Genomic DNA, 18481 nt, shown 5'->3' on the forward strand with positions numbered 1-18481 from the left:
AGCACTAGGTTTGGAATCAGATAGATCTGGGATTTTGACCCAATCCTCTCCCTACTCCCTATGTGACCTTAGCTGAGTTACTCATGCTCTCTAACCCTCTGTTCCCACATCTGCAAAATACGCAAAAGGAATTCTGCTTCATGGGGTCATCCTTTGCATCTCTGTCTTCCAAGAGGATGGACAGAGGAGAGCTGAGTGTGCACTGAGTGGTAAGATCAAGGAACACCATCAGAAAGCATTGCCTCTTCTGCCTTTGTCTCCAGGCAAGAACAGATGGCCCAAGAGAAGACCGAAGCAGTGGGCTGAAAAAGAGGAGAGGTGGATGGCAAAAATATTGGGAAAGAAAGCTGGATAGGACCAATGACTCATTTAATAGAGAGTCTGAGAGAGGGTGGAGCCCACACGTGAAGCTGATAACTGGAGGGAGAGTGGGACCATGCCCCCAGGAAGGGCAGGTCTAAATAAAACCCAAATGATGCTGGATCCCCAGCCACAGATCATTTGCTGGAACTCTGTGATGATTTGGAGAGGCAGCCCAGTAGTTAGGAGTAGGGCTTTGGAGCCAAAGGGACTTGAGTTTGAGTTCTAGCACTGTCTCTGACTTGGGCACACTGCTTCCTCTCTCTGAGCTCTGGTTTCCTCAGATGAGACATGTAGATAATAATCACTTTGTCCCATAAGGATGTTGTGAGGATTAAATGAGGCTTTGTGTAAAATGCTTAGCCTGGACTCCTTCCCTGGGGAAACCAGCTGCCGTGTTGTTAGGAGACTCAAGCAGCCCTGTGGAGGGGCCCATGTGGAGAGGAACTGAGACCCCCAGCCAACAGCCAGCACCAGCTTGCTGGCCATGTGAGCGAGCCAGCTTAGACACAGATCTTCCATCCGAGCCAAACCTGCAGGTGTGTGCAGTTCCAGCAGACATCTGGACTGCACCCTCCTGAGAGACCCCGAGCCAGCACCAGCCAGCCAGGCCAAACCCAAACTCATGGCCCTCAGAAACTGTGTGACGTAATAAATAATATTGGTATTTCAAGCCAGGGGTCAGTGAACTTTCTCTGTAAGACTTCAGATAGTAAATACTTGTCTTTGTGGGCCATGTCATCTCTGTCGCAACTACCCCGCCACTGTAGTGCAGAGTCAGCCATAGGCAACGCATAAATAAATGCGGCTGTGTTCAAATACAACTTAATTCGTAAAAACAAGTGGCGGGCTGAATTCGGTCTCTGGTCTGCAGTTTGCCAACTCCTCTTTGAATCCACTAGCATAAATGATGCATGCATTTTTTTATCGTGTATAAAAATGGTCCCTTTCTTCATGGAGTTGATGGCTGTGCCTGAAATGCCCACTCTATCTTCCGGATGGCCTCTCCATTGGATGGCTCAAACCTCGGGGCAGGGGCTGTGTTGACTCACCTCCCTGTCTTGGCTCTTCCAGCTCTCAGAGCTGTGCACAGAGAAAACGCTAACCTAACTATTTGCTGGAGGAACAAACCAGGTAAAACTTGACGCTATTTGTGCCACGAGTGGGGAGCAGATGTCTTGGGGTTGTGCGAACACTCCAAGGATTGATGTGGTCTGGAAGGCTTCCTGGGGGAAATGAATTTGAGCTGAATCTTGAAAGGCAGGTACAACTCAGATGAGCATTAAGCAAAAGGACAATTATTTCAGACCAGAAAGAAGAGCATGAGCAAAGTGTGGAAGGGCAGACATATGGTGGTGGGGTCAGCATGTTAAGGGCCTTGAATGCCAGGTAAGGGGTTTGAATGTCATCCTGGAGACCAGGGCTTCCCAAGCAGAAGGAAAAGGGCTTCATAGATGGGCTTGGTTTGGGTTCCCCAAGAAGCAGACACTGAGATGAGGAATCAAGCAAATGGTTAATTTGGGAGGTGATTCCAGGAAACATTGTAAAGAGGGGGAGAGGAGGTCTGGAAGGAAAGGCAGCCAAAATGATGCATAATCAAGCAAGCTGCTGGTGTGGCCATGAGAGCTCAATCCCAACGGGACCTCAACTGGGGACTCGGAGACAGTGAAGAACGCACCTCAGAGGTATCCCAATGTAGGGCGGGGGAGCTGGGTATTCACTCACCAACTCCCAGCAGTCATTGCGGGACGGGTCTGGGGACTCTTGATGCTCCAGCATCTCTGCCTCAGCCACAGAGTTACAGATGTTTGCAGAAGGCTCCTTGGACCTGGAAAGACGAGTGCCAAGGAGACATAGGCAGGACAGTGACCGCATGTGCTCTGGGTGGGGTGACACATCCAAAGTAGTAGGTTAGGAAGAGTAACTGAGCAGCTGTGGGGGCGGGGCTGGTATGGACGTGAGGAGAAGTCAGAGCCCAAGACCCAGGGAAGTGGCTGCTGCAGACACTGAAGTTGGACCCCGGCTGGAGCCAAGGGGTGGAGAAGGGGGGACTGAGGGCCTGGTCTGGCTCCAAAGACCCAGTGAGCAGGTGGGTGGGCCCTTCCCAGGGTCTGAAGCCAGAAAGGGAAGAGGCTGAGTTTGGTTCCAGACACCCCGGGTTTGAGATGCCCACGGGACCTCAGGCGGAGCTGTCCAGCCAGGTGGATGATGTGCCAAGTCAGACCTGGGAAAAGGATCTGCGCGAGCTGCAGAGATGGAGAGAGGAGAACAGAGCTGAAAAACAATTGAGAAATGCAGCAAGGAATACAGTAAGGAGAAGAGCAAAAGGAGTTAGCAATGAAAGAGAAAAGAGTGCGAACGGGGCGGGGTGGGGAGCTGTCGCTGAGCTGATGCGCACGCGCGTAAAGAGCTTCGCGCTGGACTGCTACGCACCCTGCCGCAGGCAGGGGTATTTTTGCGCTGTTATCCCCCTTTTAGATGCATTTGTATGGGTTCATTTAAATGCCTGGTATGGCGTGGCTGCAAATAAAAATTCGTTTGTTAGTTAATGGATGTTCTCAGCCCCATTTTAGATGAGGCAACTGAGGCTCAGAGAGGTGAAGCAACCTCGCTCCGGTTCTTCCTGACTGCACAGCCCGTTTTCTTTGTTTCCAATGGGTGCTGAAGTGTCACGGAGAACGTCAGGAAGGGTGGCCAGCAGGGCAGAGGGCCACAGGGAGGTTGGAGAGTCAAAGTGGATCTCATGACAGAGGGACCGGGCCCCGCTGAGCAAGCTACACCTCGGAGCAGGGAGTGCAGAGGCCAGACCTCCTGGAGGGTGGAGAGAGAAGCGAGTGAGAAGCAGCCGCGCCGCGTGTGGGCAGAGCGTCTAAGACGTTTCATGACGAGGGGCAGATGTGGAGCGAAGATCTGAGCAAAAGAGAGATGGAGAGGACAGACTGCAGGCTGAGGCAGGAGGGTAGGGATGGGGAGGGCCTGGCTGGAACCCCTCGGGAAGGAGGGAACTCACAGAGGGTGTGGGGTCCCAGAGGTGGGATTCTGGCTATCCCTCCACCTCACACAAAGAAGGACCAAGAACCAGACATGCTAAAAACAGCAGGAGCCAGTGCTTCTCGCTGAAGCCTGAGGCAAGGATGACCTGGCAGCCCCCATACCCAATCTCCCACTCTCCTGGATAACAACACTTCCCCTGATTTTTTGCTGAGCACGTGGCTGCCCTGTGGAATATCACATTTCCTGTCCCTTGCGGCTGGACGTGGCCATGTGGTTGTGGGCTGACCAATCCCCCCGCGGGAATATGGATGTGTTGGGGGCTATCTTGGGCAGCCCCCTAGGAGCCACAGAGCTGCCAGGTGGGAAGAGTCCTGCCCCACAGAGACGTCCCACCAGGCTGTGCTGCTCCCATCTGGGCTGCTGCCGGAGAGAGCTACTCTGTCCCTTGTCTGAATCGTTCTTATCCAGACTCCCTCTTCTCACACAGAATCTGGCCATACAAGTGGGCGTGGTCTCCCACTGCCCCGCAGCTGGTCACTTTCTCTCCTACTTCTTTACCTTTGTGGCACTGTCTACTATTGGTCCATGATCTGCCTTCCTTCCCCAGCCCCTGTTCAACCAGACCGTCAACTCCAGCGGGGCAGAGACATCGGCAAATTCACAGCTAAACACCGAGGCCAGCATAGGGCCTGGGGCAAGATGCCAGCATGTGCAGATGAGGTCCCTCCTTTCAGGGGCACAAACAGCAAGACAACAAATCACCAAGGCCAGTTTAGAGGATGGGAAACAGTATAAAGGGAATGAAGCAGGCTAGGGGTGTGGGGCATGGTGATGAGGGATGCGGAGCTGTTGATTGCGTGGTCAGGGAAGACCTCTCTGAGGAGGTGCCGTTGGAGCTGAGGCCAGGAAGCCAAGCATGATCTCACCATGGGAGACCTGGAGAGTGTTGCAGGCAGAGGGAACAGCAAGTGCAAAGGCCCCGAGATGGTAACGATTGGGTGTGTTTGAAGAACAGGAAGGCAACCAGGGTGGCCTGGGGCAGAGAGGTGGGGAGAGGTCCGTGGGCTGATCCCGCAGGCTGTGATGGGGAGGAACAGGGCAGCTGTGGGCAGGTTTTAAGCAGGGGAAGGAGATGACCCGTTTTCTTTGTGTCAAGATCCTGTCAGCTTCCATTTTGGGTGGGGCTGAGGGGGAGGGGCAGGGGCAAAACCGGAAGACAGCTCGGGAGGCCCTGAGATGCAGGCAGGCGGCAGGTGCTGGGCTGGGATCTAGCGGGCAGTCACAGGGGAGATGGAGAGAAGGGGCTGGGCTCGAGAGCTGTTTTGCAGGTAAAATTGGCTAGGCATGGTGATTATCTTAGCAAACCTGGAAATAAGAATTCAAGGGCAAACTGGTTACTTGCGAGCTGATCCCAGAAAGCAAGATGGGAAAGGAAAAGAAGCAAAGAGAAAGAGTGGTGAGGATCAAGTTGGGCAACTGGCCTTCCATCCCAGTGGGGACTCTGGAGACAGAGTAGTCCCACCCAAGGGGCGAGGGAGCTGGGGGGGTGGGGGGGCTTATCCTCGAACTCCCAGCATCATCCTGGGGGCCGTTAACTCACCAGTACTCCCAGCCTGCCCTGTGGGCGGCTAGAGCCCTGGGTTCTGGCCAGCAAGGACCTGAATGGTGAATGCCGAGATGGTATGGGCAGGGCACCCACTGATGGAGCTGGAGAAATAACAAGAGGGAGACATGCACTGGGCACCTCTGCCAAGACGGCTCAGGAGCTGAATTGATTGGAAGTCACGAGAGATTGGAGGGGGCAGCAGAGGCCCCGGGTAGTGACTGGTCCTGGGATTAAGGGGCTGAGGAAGACCAGAGGGTTGGTGCCTATCACGTCCTCCTCAATCCAGTTTTGGCTGAGCCGGCTGGAAAGAAGGACTTGGTGGGCCAAGGGAGGCTGTGGGTCCTGAGGGTCCTTAGGGCTGGGAGGCAGAGGCCAAGAAGACAAGGAGGAGCTCAGGGAGCCAGGGCTTGGGAGCTGGCAGCAGCCAGATCTGTGTCCTCTGAGTGTGACTCTGTGACCTCTATTTCTCCACCCGTGAAATGGGTTCTTGTGGGAATTAAGGAGAGAGTGTGGAAGGACCCGGAACTCCAGCCTTTCTAATGCCCCTCCCCTGTCCTCCTTGAAGGTGGCATCTCCTGCTTCCTCTCCTTCACCCCTCTGAGCACCCGCCCCTTCCCATGACCTTGGCAATAGACTCAGGCCCTGCTCCCCAACCCCCCTCCCGGCTTCTGCTCTGCTCCCCTTCCCCCCACCACCACACTCTCTCCACTCCAGCCACGGTGCCTCCCTTCACTGCCTTGACCCCAAGTTCATGTGCCTTTAACTCTCACTGCTCCCTGGCACACAGTTGGTGCTTGGTAATGAATGACTCAATCAACCCATCAGTTAGTCAACTGCTAATGGCTGGAATTGAGATGCGGGACTTGGGGCAAGAAAACTTGGGGGCCCAGTGTCCCTCACTGCATGTCCTGTGAAGTAATCTTTCTACCCGTGCAGGCTGCACATAGTAAGGATGCATGAAATATTTTTTGAACAGATCATAAAGCAAACACTTATCAGGCACTTGCTATAGGCCAGGCACAGTCCTAAGTGCTCTGCTTGTATTAACTGATTTAATCCTCGCAATAACTTGAATACCATCCCCATTTTACAGATGGGGAAACTGAGGCTCCGAGAGGTTCAGCAACTTGCCCACGGTCACATAGGTAGTAAGCAGGAGAACCGGGACTGAAACGCAGGTGGTTTGACTCCAGGCAGGCTCTACTGCCTCTCGGCTGACTGACAAAGGATACAAATAACAACAACGGCAGCAACTACTATTACTTGCACCTCTCAGGGTCGGACCTTGTGCTGGGTGCTCTGCAGCCACTTTGTCTTTTGGTCTCCAGGGTCCTCCTTGGGTAGGCGTTATTGTCTCCATCTCATAGATGAGCAAAGAGGCTCAGAGTCAAGGGCGCATCGCCAGTAAGAGGCTCTGGGTCTCGGCTCCTTCCGGAGTGGGAACATGCAGAGGCCTGAAGCTTGGCTTTTCTCCTCCACCGTCCTGCACCCAGCTATCCTCCATCTCTCTGTCCACGTCGCCACCCTTGTGTGGACCCAGAGAAGGTCTACAAGGCTGGCGCCTGCCCCCCTATCCACCAGAGACCTGCGTCCCCTCGCTATGAAACACTTCTCTCTGTCTCCTCCTTCGCTCCCCCAGCCAATTACTGAGAGATCAACTTGATGATGAATACGTTTTGGAAATATTTTCACTGTTGTTTTTAAATTTTTCCCTTTCTTTGAAAGAGTGTTACAACTTCAACCACAGGGGGAGGAAAAACCCTGCCCCAGTGCACCAGGGCTGCGAGTGTCAAACCAGAAACGACTGCATTAAATAGAACTGAAAAGCAGCCAAACAATAGAACTCCTCAGAATTCTGGCATCCAGAGGACGTGAGGCTTGGAGGCTGCCCCCGGGTGGGGTCGGGGGCTTTGCAAACACAGGAGATGAGATGGAGTCTCCCTTCCCACAATGGGCTGTAAATCCTCCTCCGATGCCTGGGCCTTCTCCACAGCCTGCTGAGAGAAGGTTTCTTTTCCACTGTTTCCTGGGGGAAGGACTGAAGTCTGGGGAAGATGGGCAACTGGGTTCACACAGCAGATCCAGAATGGGGCTGGAGGCAGAGTTCCAGGTTAGAGTTCCACTGGGGGCTTGCTCTGGGCCAGAGCTAGGGTCCAGTATAGAACCAGGATCATGACTCAGTCTACAACAAGGATCAGGGCTCAGTCTATAACAAGGATCAGGGCCCAGTGTGCCACAGGGCCAGGGCTCAATCTAAGATCAGGGCTCAGTCTGAGGCTGGAGTCAGGGCCTAGTATGAAACAACATGCAGGGTTCTGACTGAAACGAAGTTGGTGGCTTAGTTTGAGGCTCAGTCCATGATCAAGAATGGGGTCAGAGCCCCACTTGAGGCCAGGATTATGATTTGGTCTAGGATCAGGGTCAAGTTTCAGTATGTGATGAAGGACCAGGACTCAGTCTATGATGAGAGTCAGGGTTCAGTGTGTGACCAGGATCAGGATTCATTTGGGTCCTCAAACCACCGAAATGGAGTCTACTACTTCCTGAGGCCACAGGTGAGTCAGTCCACCGACTAGGCCTCAGTTTCCTCTTCTGGAAGCTGGGGATAATCACGGCCCCTGTGCTGACTCCTCCCACAGTTAAACGTCAGGCCGAAGGAAATAGCAGATGTCAGCAACTTTGCAAACTGAAGGGTGTTGGGCAGATATTTATATAAACACCCCAAAGGAAACCCCAAAGAAGGCTCATTCTGGAAAAGCCCGAATGTCACTGAGCCCCCTGCTCCATCTTCTACCCTTGTTTCTCTTCTGCCTATAAAGCTAATAATAGCTAACAGTTACACAGCATGGCCTGATGCCAGGCGCTGTTCTAAGAGCCTCATATTTAATTTAATCCTCAAACAGCCCTATGAAGTAGGTACTGATATTACCTCTCTTTTCAGAGGGGGAAACTGAGGCAGAGATAGGTTAAGTAATTTGCTCAAAGTCGCACTCAATAGGTAGAAAAATCTCTGAGTCAAACCTAGGCAGCTGGGCTCCCAAGTCTACACTGAGTGTAGGAATTGGGATGGGAGATGAACCTGGGGATTCTTCAGGGAGTAGACAGACAGGGTGAGAGGCACAAGTCAGCAAAAGGCCTAGAGATGACCCACGGTCCCCAGCAGCCTGCCTTCGCCTGGGAGGCTGAGGTTCCCAGCAGACCCCACTCCCACAGGGGTACACAAAAGGCGGAAGGAGGAGTTGGCGGGTGGCGTTAAGGCATCTCTTTAAACTTGTTTGTTTATGGAAAGAAATTTCAGGCCAGCTGCTGAAAACCTGTATTTTATGGGTAACGTTTCAATTTATTTCACACTGGTATTAAAACAACAACCCAACCCACCATGGAGGCTGTGATTCCACTGGGGCAGGCGAGGGAGGGGTGGCTGTCTTGAAGCAGCTCCTTTGTTCTCCTGAGCATCCCTGGGACAGGGCTGCTGACCTTCCCTTGGGAAAAACCAGGCGAAGTGAAGAAGGAAGACAGGGGTCGCAGAGGTTGTGATTTAAGAGGAGAAGGAGATGAAGTCCAGCAGAGGAAGGTGGGGGTTCACTGCCTCCCCTCTATCGATGACGAAACTGACGCACAGATGATGAAAATTGTTAGTGAGAACTCACTCCAGATTAGGCATCGTGTTTACCTGCACCCCCTCTACGTGATCACGAGAGTTGATAAGATACTGTCTTGGTTTGGAGTTGCTGAGAAGCAGTCTCTGAGACAAAGATTTGAGTTCAGGAAGTTTATTTGGGAATGGATCCTGAGAAAAACAGGGCTGAGAATAAAGAATAAAATAGGATGGAAAGGCAGTCCATGAAGGGTGGGTTAGCAAGACAGTTACCGCTGCGGGCAGCTGGTGCTCAGGCCTGCTGGGGAGTTCTGGGAGACAGTGCAGAACACGCCCCAGGCTATCCCACCTGTTGAAGGATGGAGTTGGGGCATTTGTCCATCATTGGATGTCTCCACTCCCCTACTGAGTCCATCGGCACGTTGTTGTTTTATTTAATTATTTGATTGTTCAGTATTATAATTTCTGTTTGTTTCTTCTTTAAAACTTCTATTTCTTTGCTGAGATTTTCTATGTTTCCATTTGTTTCAAGAAAATTTATAAATTCTTGTCAAAGCATTTTTATGACGGCTGCTTTAAAATCCTTGGCAGATAATTCCAACTTCTGAATCATCTTGGTATTAGCATCAGTTGATTGTCTTTTCTCATTCAAACTGTGGCTTTCTGGTTCTTGGTATGACAGGTAATTTTCTATGTATCCTGGACATTGGGCTATTATATCAGGACACTCCAGGTCCTATTCAAACCTTTTACCTTAGCAGGCAGTCTCAGTGTTTAGATGTGGTGTGTAGGTTCTCAACTACTTTGGGTGGCTGTAGTTGGGATGTCGGTTTATTTTCCAGAGCCTTTGCAATTCTATTCTGGTCTGCTTTGCTCTTCTGCTTCTACTGGGGCTAGTATTATCCTGGTACCAAAACTAGACAAAGACAGTACAAAAAATATAGAGAGAGAGACCAATATTCTTCATGAATATAGATGCAAAAGTCCCTAACAAAATATTATTAAATAGAATTCACAATATATGGAAAGAATTATACACCATGGCCAAATGGGGCTTATTCCAGGGAGGGCAAGCTGGCTCCATATTTGAAAATCAGCTAATGTAATGCACCATATCAATGGCTATAGAAGAAAAATCACATGATTGTGTCAATAGATGCCAGAAAAAGAGCATATGACAAAATTCAATATCTATTCGTGATTTTTAAAAAACTCTCAGAAAGCTAGCAATAGAGAGGAAATTTGTCAACTTGATAAAGGGCAAAAAACCTACAGCCCACATTCTACCTGATGGTGAAGGACTAAATGCTTTCCCAGTAAGATTGGGAAGAAGGCAAGGATGTCTGCTCTCATCACTCTTATTCAGCATAATGCTAGAAGTTCTAGCCAATGCAATAAGACAGGAAAAGGAAATAAAAGGCACATAAATCAGAAAGAAAGGCGGGGCCTGCCTGGTGGCGCAGCGGTTAAGTTCACACGTTCTACTTCTTGGCAGCCTGGGGTTCACGGTTTGGATCCCGGGTGCAGACATGGCACCACTTGGAAAAGCCATGCTGTGGCAGGCATCCCACATATAAAGTAGAGGAAGATGGGCATAGATGTTAGCTCAGGACCAGTCTTCCTCAGCAAAAAGAGGAGGATTGGCAGTAGTTAGCTCAGGGCTAATCTTCCTCAAAAAAATAAATAAATAAATAATTTAAAAAATCAGAAAGAAAGAAACCTGTCTCTATTTGCAGGTGACATGGTTGTCTATGTTGAAAAACTCCAGAAATCTACAAAAATACTCCTAGAACTAATAAGTGAGTTTAGCACGGTGGTAGGGTACAAGATCAACGCATAAAAATCAGTTGTATTTCTATATACTAGGAAGGAACACGTGGGCAGCAAAATTAAAAATACAATACCACTCACAATTGCTTGAAACAAAAGAAGAGAAATACTTCAGTGTAAATCTAATAAAACACATACAAGACTTATATGTGAAAATCAAAAAATACTGATTTTAAAAAATCCAAGAAGATCTAAATAAACGGAGAAACATACCATTTCATGGATTGGAAGACTCAACATAGTCAAGATGTCAATTCTCCCCAAAATACATACACATTTAATACAATTCTGATCAAATTCCCAGCAAAATTCTTTGCAGATAGAGACAAAATTATTATAATATTTATATTGAAAGGCAAAGGCACTAAAATAGCTAAAACAATTTTGAAAAAAATAAAGTGGGTGGGATCAGTCTGCCCAGTTTCAAGATTTATTATAAAGCTGTAATAATCAAGACAGCATGATATTGGTGGATAGAATGACCCATAGTCCGCGGAACAGAATAGTTAACCCAGAAATAGATCCACACAAATATGCCCAATTAATTTTTGACAAAAGAGCAAAAGCAATTCAATGGAGGTAAGACAGCCTTTTCGACAAGTCATACTGGACCAATTGGACATCCATAAGCAAAAAGTACACCTTGACCTAAACCTCACCCTTTCTATAAAGACTAATTCAAAATAGATTATGGACTCAAATGTCGAACTATATAACTTGTAGAAAAAAATAGAAGAAAATCTTTGAGACTTGGAACTAGGGAAATGTTCTTAGACTTGACACCAGAAGCATGATCCATAAAAAGAAAAAATTGATAAAGTGGACTTCATCAAAATTGAAAACCTTTGCTCTGTAACGACACTGGGAAGACGGTGAGAGGACAAATCACAGACGAGGAGAAAATATTAGCAAATCACATATCCAACACAGGATTTCTGGGTAGAATAAAGAAGTTTTAAAATGCAACAGTAAAACAAAAATATCCAATTAAAAATGTGCAAAAGACAGGCAGACATTTTGCCAAAGACACTATGCAGAAACTTGTACACAAATGTCCATAGTAGCTTTATTCTTAATAACCAAAAACTAGAAATTATCCAAATGTCTTTCAATGGGTGAATGGCTAAACAAACTACAGTACATCCATACCATGGAATCCTACTCAGCAGTAAAAAGCAACTATTCATACATGCAACAACTTGGACCAATCTCAAGGAAAGTATGCTGAGCAAAGAAAGCCAATCTCAAAAGGACACATGATTCCATCACAGAATATCTGTGTAGCAACATAATTATAGAAATGGAGACAGATTAGTTGTCGTTAGGGGTCAGGGTGGCGGGGAGGGAGTGGGTGGAGTCATAAAGGGGTGGCACGAGGGAGTCCAGTGATGGTCCAGTTAAGTGCCTTGATGTGGTGGTGGTTACACAAAGCCATACATGAGATAAAATTGCATCCCAGATTGAAAATTGCATCTTCAATCCCTCAAAGTGGGACAATTGGTCACTCCAGCAGGGGCCATCCTGCAGCCCTGTGGCTCCGAGGAGGAGTTCAGTCTTCATCTGGAAGAAAATCCAGGTCCACTGGCTGCTTAGGATGAAGAGCTTGTAGGGGTCAGGGCCAACACAGGCAGGAGCCGCTGCATCACTGGGGCGAGAATGAGAGTGGTGCAATGTGGCCGACTGGCCAGAGTTCACCAAACCTTTTCGGTCCACCCCCTACCCCTCAACACCCCCAGCACATGGCTAGACTACATTACCCAGCCACCCTTGCAGGTAGGTGTGGCCACATGACTGAGTTCCGGCCAATGGGATGGGGGGGGACAAGCTCTGTACCTCCCATAGGTGGTCTCGGGTGCCTTGACCCTTCTGCCCGGAGCTTTAAACCATGTACTGAAGACAGCAGAGCACAAGCTGGAAGGAACCTGAATCCTGGCTCTCCTATGCAGGAGAAGGATTTGCTGATCAGGAAAACGGGCTATGAGTATAACGTGTTGCAGCCATTATACCCATCTTCATCTATTTGTGACAGTGTCCAGTGGTTCCTTAACCGATGCCCCTGGTGTGCACACCTCCTGGGGATGCCGTCAGCACCACCGGCTTCCATGTCCTCCCTGGGCACCTATGTTGGGGGAGGGCAACTGGATGGCAGGCTAGGATACCCAGACAGCCCCCTGGAGCTACAGAGAACCCAAGACCCTCTGAGCACCTCAGGGCAGGGTGGGATTCTGGCTCTTAGAACCCTAGAAATATTGGATTCTGAAAGGACTGGAAGGGTTCTCAGAGAACACAAAATCCCCTCTGTGCCACTGAACAAACGGGGAAACTGACCCCCGAGAGCAGGAGACACTTGAGAGGCCACAATGAATCAAAGGGTGAGCGGCTGCTCACTCATTCATTCATTTGTTCATTCCACAAATATTCATTAAGCACTCTACGTGCCAGCCATAGGGAGAAAACAGAAGATTCCTGGCCTCATGGAACTCACAGACAAGCAAGTGACAAACATGAACAGGCCAGGCAGTGCCTGGTACCAGGGCGGGTACAGCAGGATGAGGGGATACAGAGAAGGGATGTGGTATTTTATCTGGAGTGCTCAGAGAGGGCCTCTCTGAGGAGGTAACGAGCAGAGACAGGCCCTGAGGATATCTGAGCAAGACTCATCCAGGCAGAGGCAACAGCAAAAAGCCTTGCTGGGGACGCACAGCCGACAAGTTTGAGAGACAGGAGGAGGCCTGAGTAGCTGGAGCAGAGGGAGCGGGTGGGGAGAAGGAGAGAGGCCGCCGTCCGCAGAGCTGGGTGGCTGTCAGTGGCCCCAGCCTCTGCACGACTCACGAGGCATGTTGCTCCCCTCTGCTCGCCTGGGGGCCGTCCTGCTCACCTGGGGGAACCCTCAGGACTGGGGACAGTGGAGCAGGGGCTGACTTTCCAGCTTCCTAAAGCTTGATCTTCAGGGGTCACCTTATGTCTCCAAGTCCCTGAATTCCGTGTATAAGCCAGGAGACTCCTGCACCTGGAGACCTCATCATTTATTCTTTCATTCAGTCTACAAACATACTGCGCCCTGCTCCATGTGCTAGGCTCCAGAGACCCAGACATGACCTTATCTCTGGCCTCAGAGTTGACAATTTAGAAGGAGGGACAGACAGACACATCTATAGTTAGTATAGTTTATCAACGCTGTGATCAAGAGACTGTGGGAGCCCAGAGGAGGCCCTGGACCCGGCCTGAGAATCAGGGAAGGCCTCCTGGATGAGGCGCATTTCCAGGAGGCAACCCTCCAGAGCTGGGTCCTGTAGGAGTGAGTGGACAAGGCGGATGGAGTGTAGGCCAACATTCCATAGAGAGGCCACATGTGAAAGGCTCCGAAGAAGTACGACAGCCTGGAGCTGCTTGTGAAATACTGCAAGGAGTTGAGATCTGCGGGATTAAAGGGGTGAGGGTAGGGTGGTGGGGAAGACTGAGATCAGAGAAGGCAGAACAAGACAGCTTTGGAGGCCATGATGGCGGGACCATGCTGGGACACCTGGATGCCCATCCCACCTCAGTCCTAGATTTGCTGGGCTACCCGAGCTACACACCCCCAATCCCGAGGCCTCAGTGGCCCCATCTGTGAAATGGAGCCATTTGGGTGGGATGGGTCTGACACTCCACAGAGACCCCAGGATGTTGTCTGCCAGTGTTCACGGAGCGCCACAGAAGAACGGCCAGGCCAGGGCTGCCTCACTCCCCCTGACATGCCCTCCAAGGTCCTCATTGCACTGGGGGGACTCAGTAAGGATGGGGAGAAGGGGATAGAGAAGGAGATACAGCATTTACCTTCCTTTTCTTTTGGATCGAACCCACACACATAGGAAAAAGGAAGGACAATTGTTCAGCAAGAGTGTCAAGGGTCAGTTCCTCTGCGACTCGAGTAGTGGCTAAGAGGGCGGGCCCTGGACCCAGACAGACCACTGACCAGCTGCGTGGCCTTAGGCAAGTCTCTGCCTCTGAGTCCCTCTCCTCCCAGTAAAGTGGGGCTAATCAGAACAGAGCTTTGCTGGGTTGTTTTGAAGATTCTATTATGTGTAAAGTGCTCAGCACAACGCCAAGCGCATAGGTCTCCAAAATGATCGCAAGCATTACTATTACTGTTATTGTTTTTAGTGGGCAGGCGACAGGAGGCTGGAAGGTGCCGTCGGAGGGGTAGGAGGAGGGATCTAGCTCTGAAAGGGTTAAACCGAGCCAGCTGCTCCCAGTCCTGCAGATGAGGTTGGAGGAAACACAGTCCAGGTCCCCGGCCCCTTCACAAGCGAATTTATGAGGTGCTGGTCACTTGGAGTCAAAGATTAGGGGCTCCCGCCAGGCTTGGCCGGAAACATTCAGGGTCAGCGGCCAGAAGAGACTTAGGACCCTCTTGAAAGAAGCAGACAGGGCGGAGAGGGAACAGACCAGACGGGGGTCGAGGGAAGAGGCCGCGAGTGGAGGAACAGAAGACAGACCCAAAGACAGAGAAGCAGAGGGAGCGATGGAGTGGCCCGTAAGGGCGCAGGGGAAACGAGAAACAGCGAAAGGAGGAGAAAGAAAACCCGGGGGCGGGGAGTGGTGCTGAGGGAGGTGCTGAGAGCAGAAGATTGGGGGTCCCTGGGCGTCCCCGCTTCTGTACCTGCGTGTTGGGGGCGGGGCCGGGGGGTCTGTACCTGTGTCTGGCTGGCTGGCGGTGGGAGTGTGAGCAGGGCAGTGCAGGGGGCGAACGACGCCAGACCGCGGACTGCGGGACAGGCAGACCTCCTGGCCCCTGGCCGGGGACCCCCGCCCGCCGCGCCGGCCCGCGCGGGTTAACGCGCCGCCCCCGCCGCGCCGGCTCCTCCCCGCGGGGCCGTGTCCCGGCTCCGCCAACGCCCTCGCTGGACCTGGCGGCCGGCCCCCGGGCGGACGGCGAGTCCCTGACGGCGGGACGGACCCCGCGTCCCCGGATGCGCGCGGAGCATCCCCCGCGCCCGCCGCGCCGCCGCCCGGCCGTCTGGCCTCCCGGGGAACCCCTGTGGGCGCCGCCTGGGTGCCGGGACCCCCGCGCGCCCCCGCACCAGGCTGCCCAGATGCGGGCGCCACTGTGCCTGCTGCTGCTCGTCGCCCACGCCGTGGACATGCTGCCCTTGAACCGAAGGAAGAAGCAAGGTACGAGGGGCAGCCGGGCAGGGGGCTGGGCGGGCGCAGCGGGACAGAAAGGGGGATGGCCCTTGGGGCATCTACCTGGTGCCCAGAGCCGGGGCCACTGACTCTTCCAGAGAGCTGTCGGTCCCACTCCACAGATGGGGACACTGAGGCCCCAGGGCACCCAGTGAGCGAGCTAGACCCAGGAGGCTCTCCAAGGAGGAAGGGGGCTGGCAGGGCTTTCTCACCGATGCCACTCCCTATGGTAGCAGCGTTGCTGGGAGGAAGGAAGGTGGCTCTGTGCAAAGACAGGAAGCCCAGGTGCCAGGCTGGAGGGCACAGGGACTAGGGGACAGAGTTAGTGGCTTAGAAGCCATCCCAAGCATCCATGCTGAGCCAGGAGGTGACAAAGAGCCATGGACTGGGAGTCCAGATGCCCCAATCTTGTTACCAACCCTGACTCACCAGGTCGCCTCCGAGAAGTCACTGATCCTTGCAGTCCCCCTTGGGTGAGCTCCGTGAATTCTCGGAGACCTGAGACCTGAGTTCAAGTCCATTTATTCTGACCTGGAAGAAGTCCAGCCCCTCCAAGAGCCTCAGTTTCTCCATCTTGACCTCGTCTGGCCACTAGGAAGATGAACCAAGGTTCAGACCTTAAATGTACCTGGGGCATGAAGCCAGGGGTCCCTTGGACCCTCACCTCAGGGTCCTATGCCACTGCCCCTCATTGCGAGAGTCAGAACATCCCCAGGAGGTGGGTTTGAGGCTGTTCCTGCAGAGCCGGCGGTGGCAGAGCTGGTGGGGCTAAGGAGGGCAAGCTGGTGAGTGAGTCTCCTGCCTGAGCCCGGCAGCCCTTCAGCCTCTGGGTGCCAGTCTGAGAATCAACAGTCAAACGCCCGCCCCTGCACCAAAGATTTTCCGTGCGCTGTCTCATGGAATCCCGCTACATCCTCATGACCTAGGGGTCATCCCATTTCTAAAGCCGGGTGCCCAGGCTCAGACGGGTGAAGTAACTTCGCTAAGTTGTCCAGCAGGTGAATAGAAGACCCAGGGTCCTCTTTCCTTCTGGCTCTAGTGTTAGGTCTGAGCAGAGTTACATAGGAAAGAGGACGAGAGTCTGCCTCTGGGGGCTTCTAGTCTATTTGCGTGAAAAGCCCTGCATGGACATGGTCCCTTCTGCAGTGGAGCAGAAGCGGAGGGGGCTATGGGAGAACTGGGAGGTGGGGCTGGGTGGGACAGGGAGACTGTAGCCAGAAGGGCTCCAACGCTGGGGGGGCTGCGCAGAGGGACCCAGGAAGTGGAGAAGTGGGTGGGCTTCAGGGAGCTGGGGGAGTTTGGACTTCCTAGGGACACTTCTCTGTGAATGGCCCTGGCTTAGAGGTTAAGTGCTTGGGCTCTGGAGTCAGCCTGCCTGGGTTCAAATCCCCCTTCCCCAGTTATCAGCTGAGTGACCTTGGGGAAGTCACTCTGCCTCTCTGAGCCTCGGTTTACCCATCTGAGGGTCTTTTAGAAGATCTCTAAGGTCTTTCTCAGCTCTAAGAGAGACCAAAAGAATAAAAACTTTCTCCTCATTGACTCCGCTTTAAAATAGGAATAATAATCTTAAGTATGCAACTCACAGGGCAGATGTGGGGGAGACTGAATGCGTTAGGGCGTATGTTAATGAGTTGCCAAGTACACAGGCTCCTGGTGGGCACTTGCCTTAGTCATTCTCAGTTCCCGTCCATCGTGTCCTTTGGCCGCTCGTAGCAGCCTCACAGAGGGAGGGGGAGATGCTTATTTTCTGGATGAGGAAACTGTGCTTCAGAAAGGGAAACTGATTTGTGCAAGGTTGCACAGCAGGTAAGTCACAAAGCAGGCTCGACTCCCAAACCATCTGGCAGGACGCTGAGAAGATGTCCCCTGAGCTTCTCAGAGCCTCAGTTTCCCCATCTGAAGAGGAGCTGGTTTAGAAGATCTTTAAGATGCTTCTTTGTTCTAAAAAGACACACACGTGCGCAAAGAACAAAGAAAAGGAAAAATTTCAGCCCCTGCCCATCCCCAGCTCCCCGGCAGCTCCCCCGCTGCTCAGTGCGGAGTTAGGCAGGCTGGTCCCGACACTGCGCAGGTTTGGTGCTCGATCTCCTGCATCTGGGACACGCGCACGCCCAGCCCAGCATCTTCAGAGAGAGGCTCTTGGCTCCTTTTATCTGTCAGGTGCAACAGAGACAGCCTTGGATCTCAGTCCCACCGTGGGCCCTTGGTACTGTGTGACCTTGGGCTCGTGGACTCCACCCCCGCTCCAGCCCACAGCCTCGGTTTCTCCATTGGCACTGGAGTGGGGGTGAGGGGTAGAAAAGCCCCTTCCTGTAGCATGTTGTGCAAGGTAGTTAGAGGAGTCCTGACCAAATAAGTTTGGGAAATGCTGAGTTTAACAGATTTCTTGACTGCAGGACTTATCAGAGCCTTCATGGTAAAGAGGCTGGGGATAGAGAATAGGACTTTTCCCAAACTGCTTACACATCAGAGACCATTTTTCATAAGACAGCTGCTTGGAAAATCCCACACAAGATCCTTGAGGATCTTACCAGCTTTGATGTTGTGGTCTAACTCTGGCGGGAGAATGTGTCCTCAAGGTACCTGGGTATTAGCCGTGCTTCCTTCTTCCCTCCCTCCCTTCCTTCCTTCCTCCTTCCTTTCTTTCCTTTTACTTGTTCATTCAACAAGTGTCACAGGGCAGCCACTGTGCCATGCTCTGTGTTGGGGACTGTGGGGTGCCCAGGGGAACAGCCCTGGGGCCCACCCTGGAGGAGCTGCCCGTGTGGAGTGAGCCCTCCCCTGCCTTCCCCACCTGCCCACCACGCCCCGCCCCACAGGCAGAGCCCAGCGACTGCCTGGGCTGCGCTGTCTCACCCTCAGGGCCCGGCTCCCGCAGACCCGCGCATCCTCAGGCTCTGGCGTCACTGTTTTTTGATGAAACCCAA

At 52.1% G+C, this 18481-nt stretch overlaps 1 protein-coding gene across 1 annotated transcript in view; it reads left to right on the plus strand.

The window, feature by feature from the left end:
* The first annotated feature begins 15463 nt into the window (after window positions 1-15463).
* Window positions 15464-18481, plus strand: part of RSPO4 (R-spondin 4) — a 35945-nt gene continuing 32927 nt past the window's right edge. The window contains exon 1 of the mRNA XM_046678035.1: window positions 15464-15542. Within this exon, the coding sequence (XP_046533991.1) occupies window positions 15464-15542 (79 nt within the window). The remainder of the gene's footprint in view (window positions 15543-18481) is intronic.

The sequence above is a fragment of the Equus quagga genome, chromosome 12, assembly GCF_021613505.1.
Source record: "Equus quagga isolate Etosha38 chromosome 12, UCLA_HA_Equagga_1.0, whole genome shotgun sequence".
Lineage (NCBI taxonomy): Eukaryota > Metazoa > Chordata > Mammalia > Perissodactyla > Equidae > Equus > Equus quagga.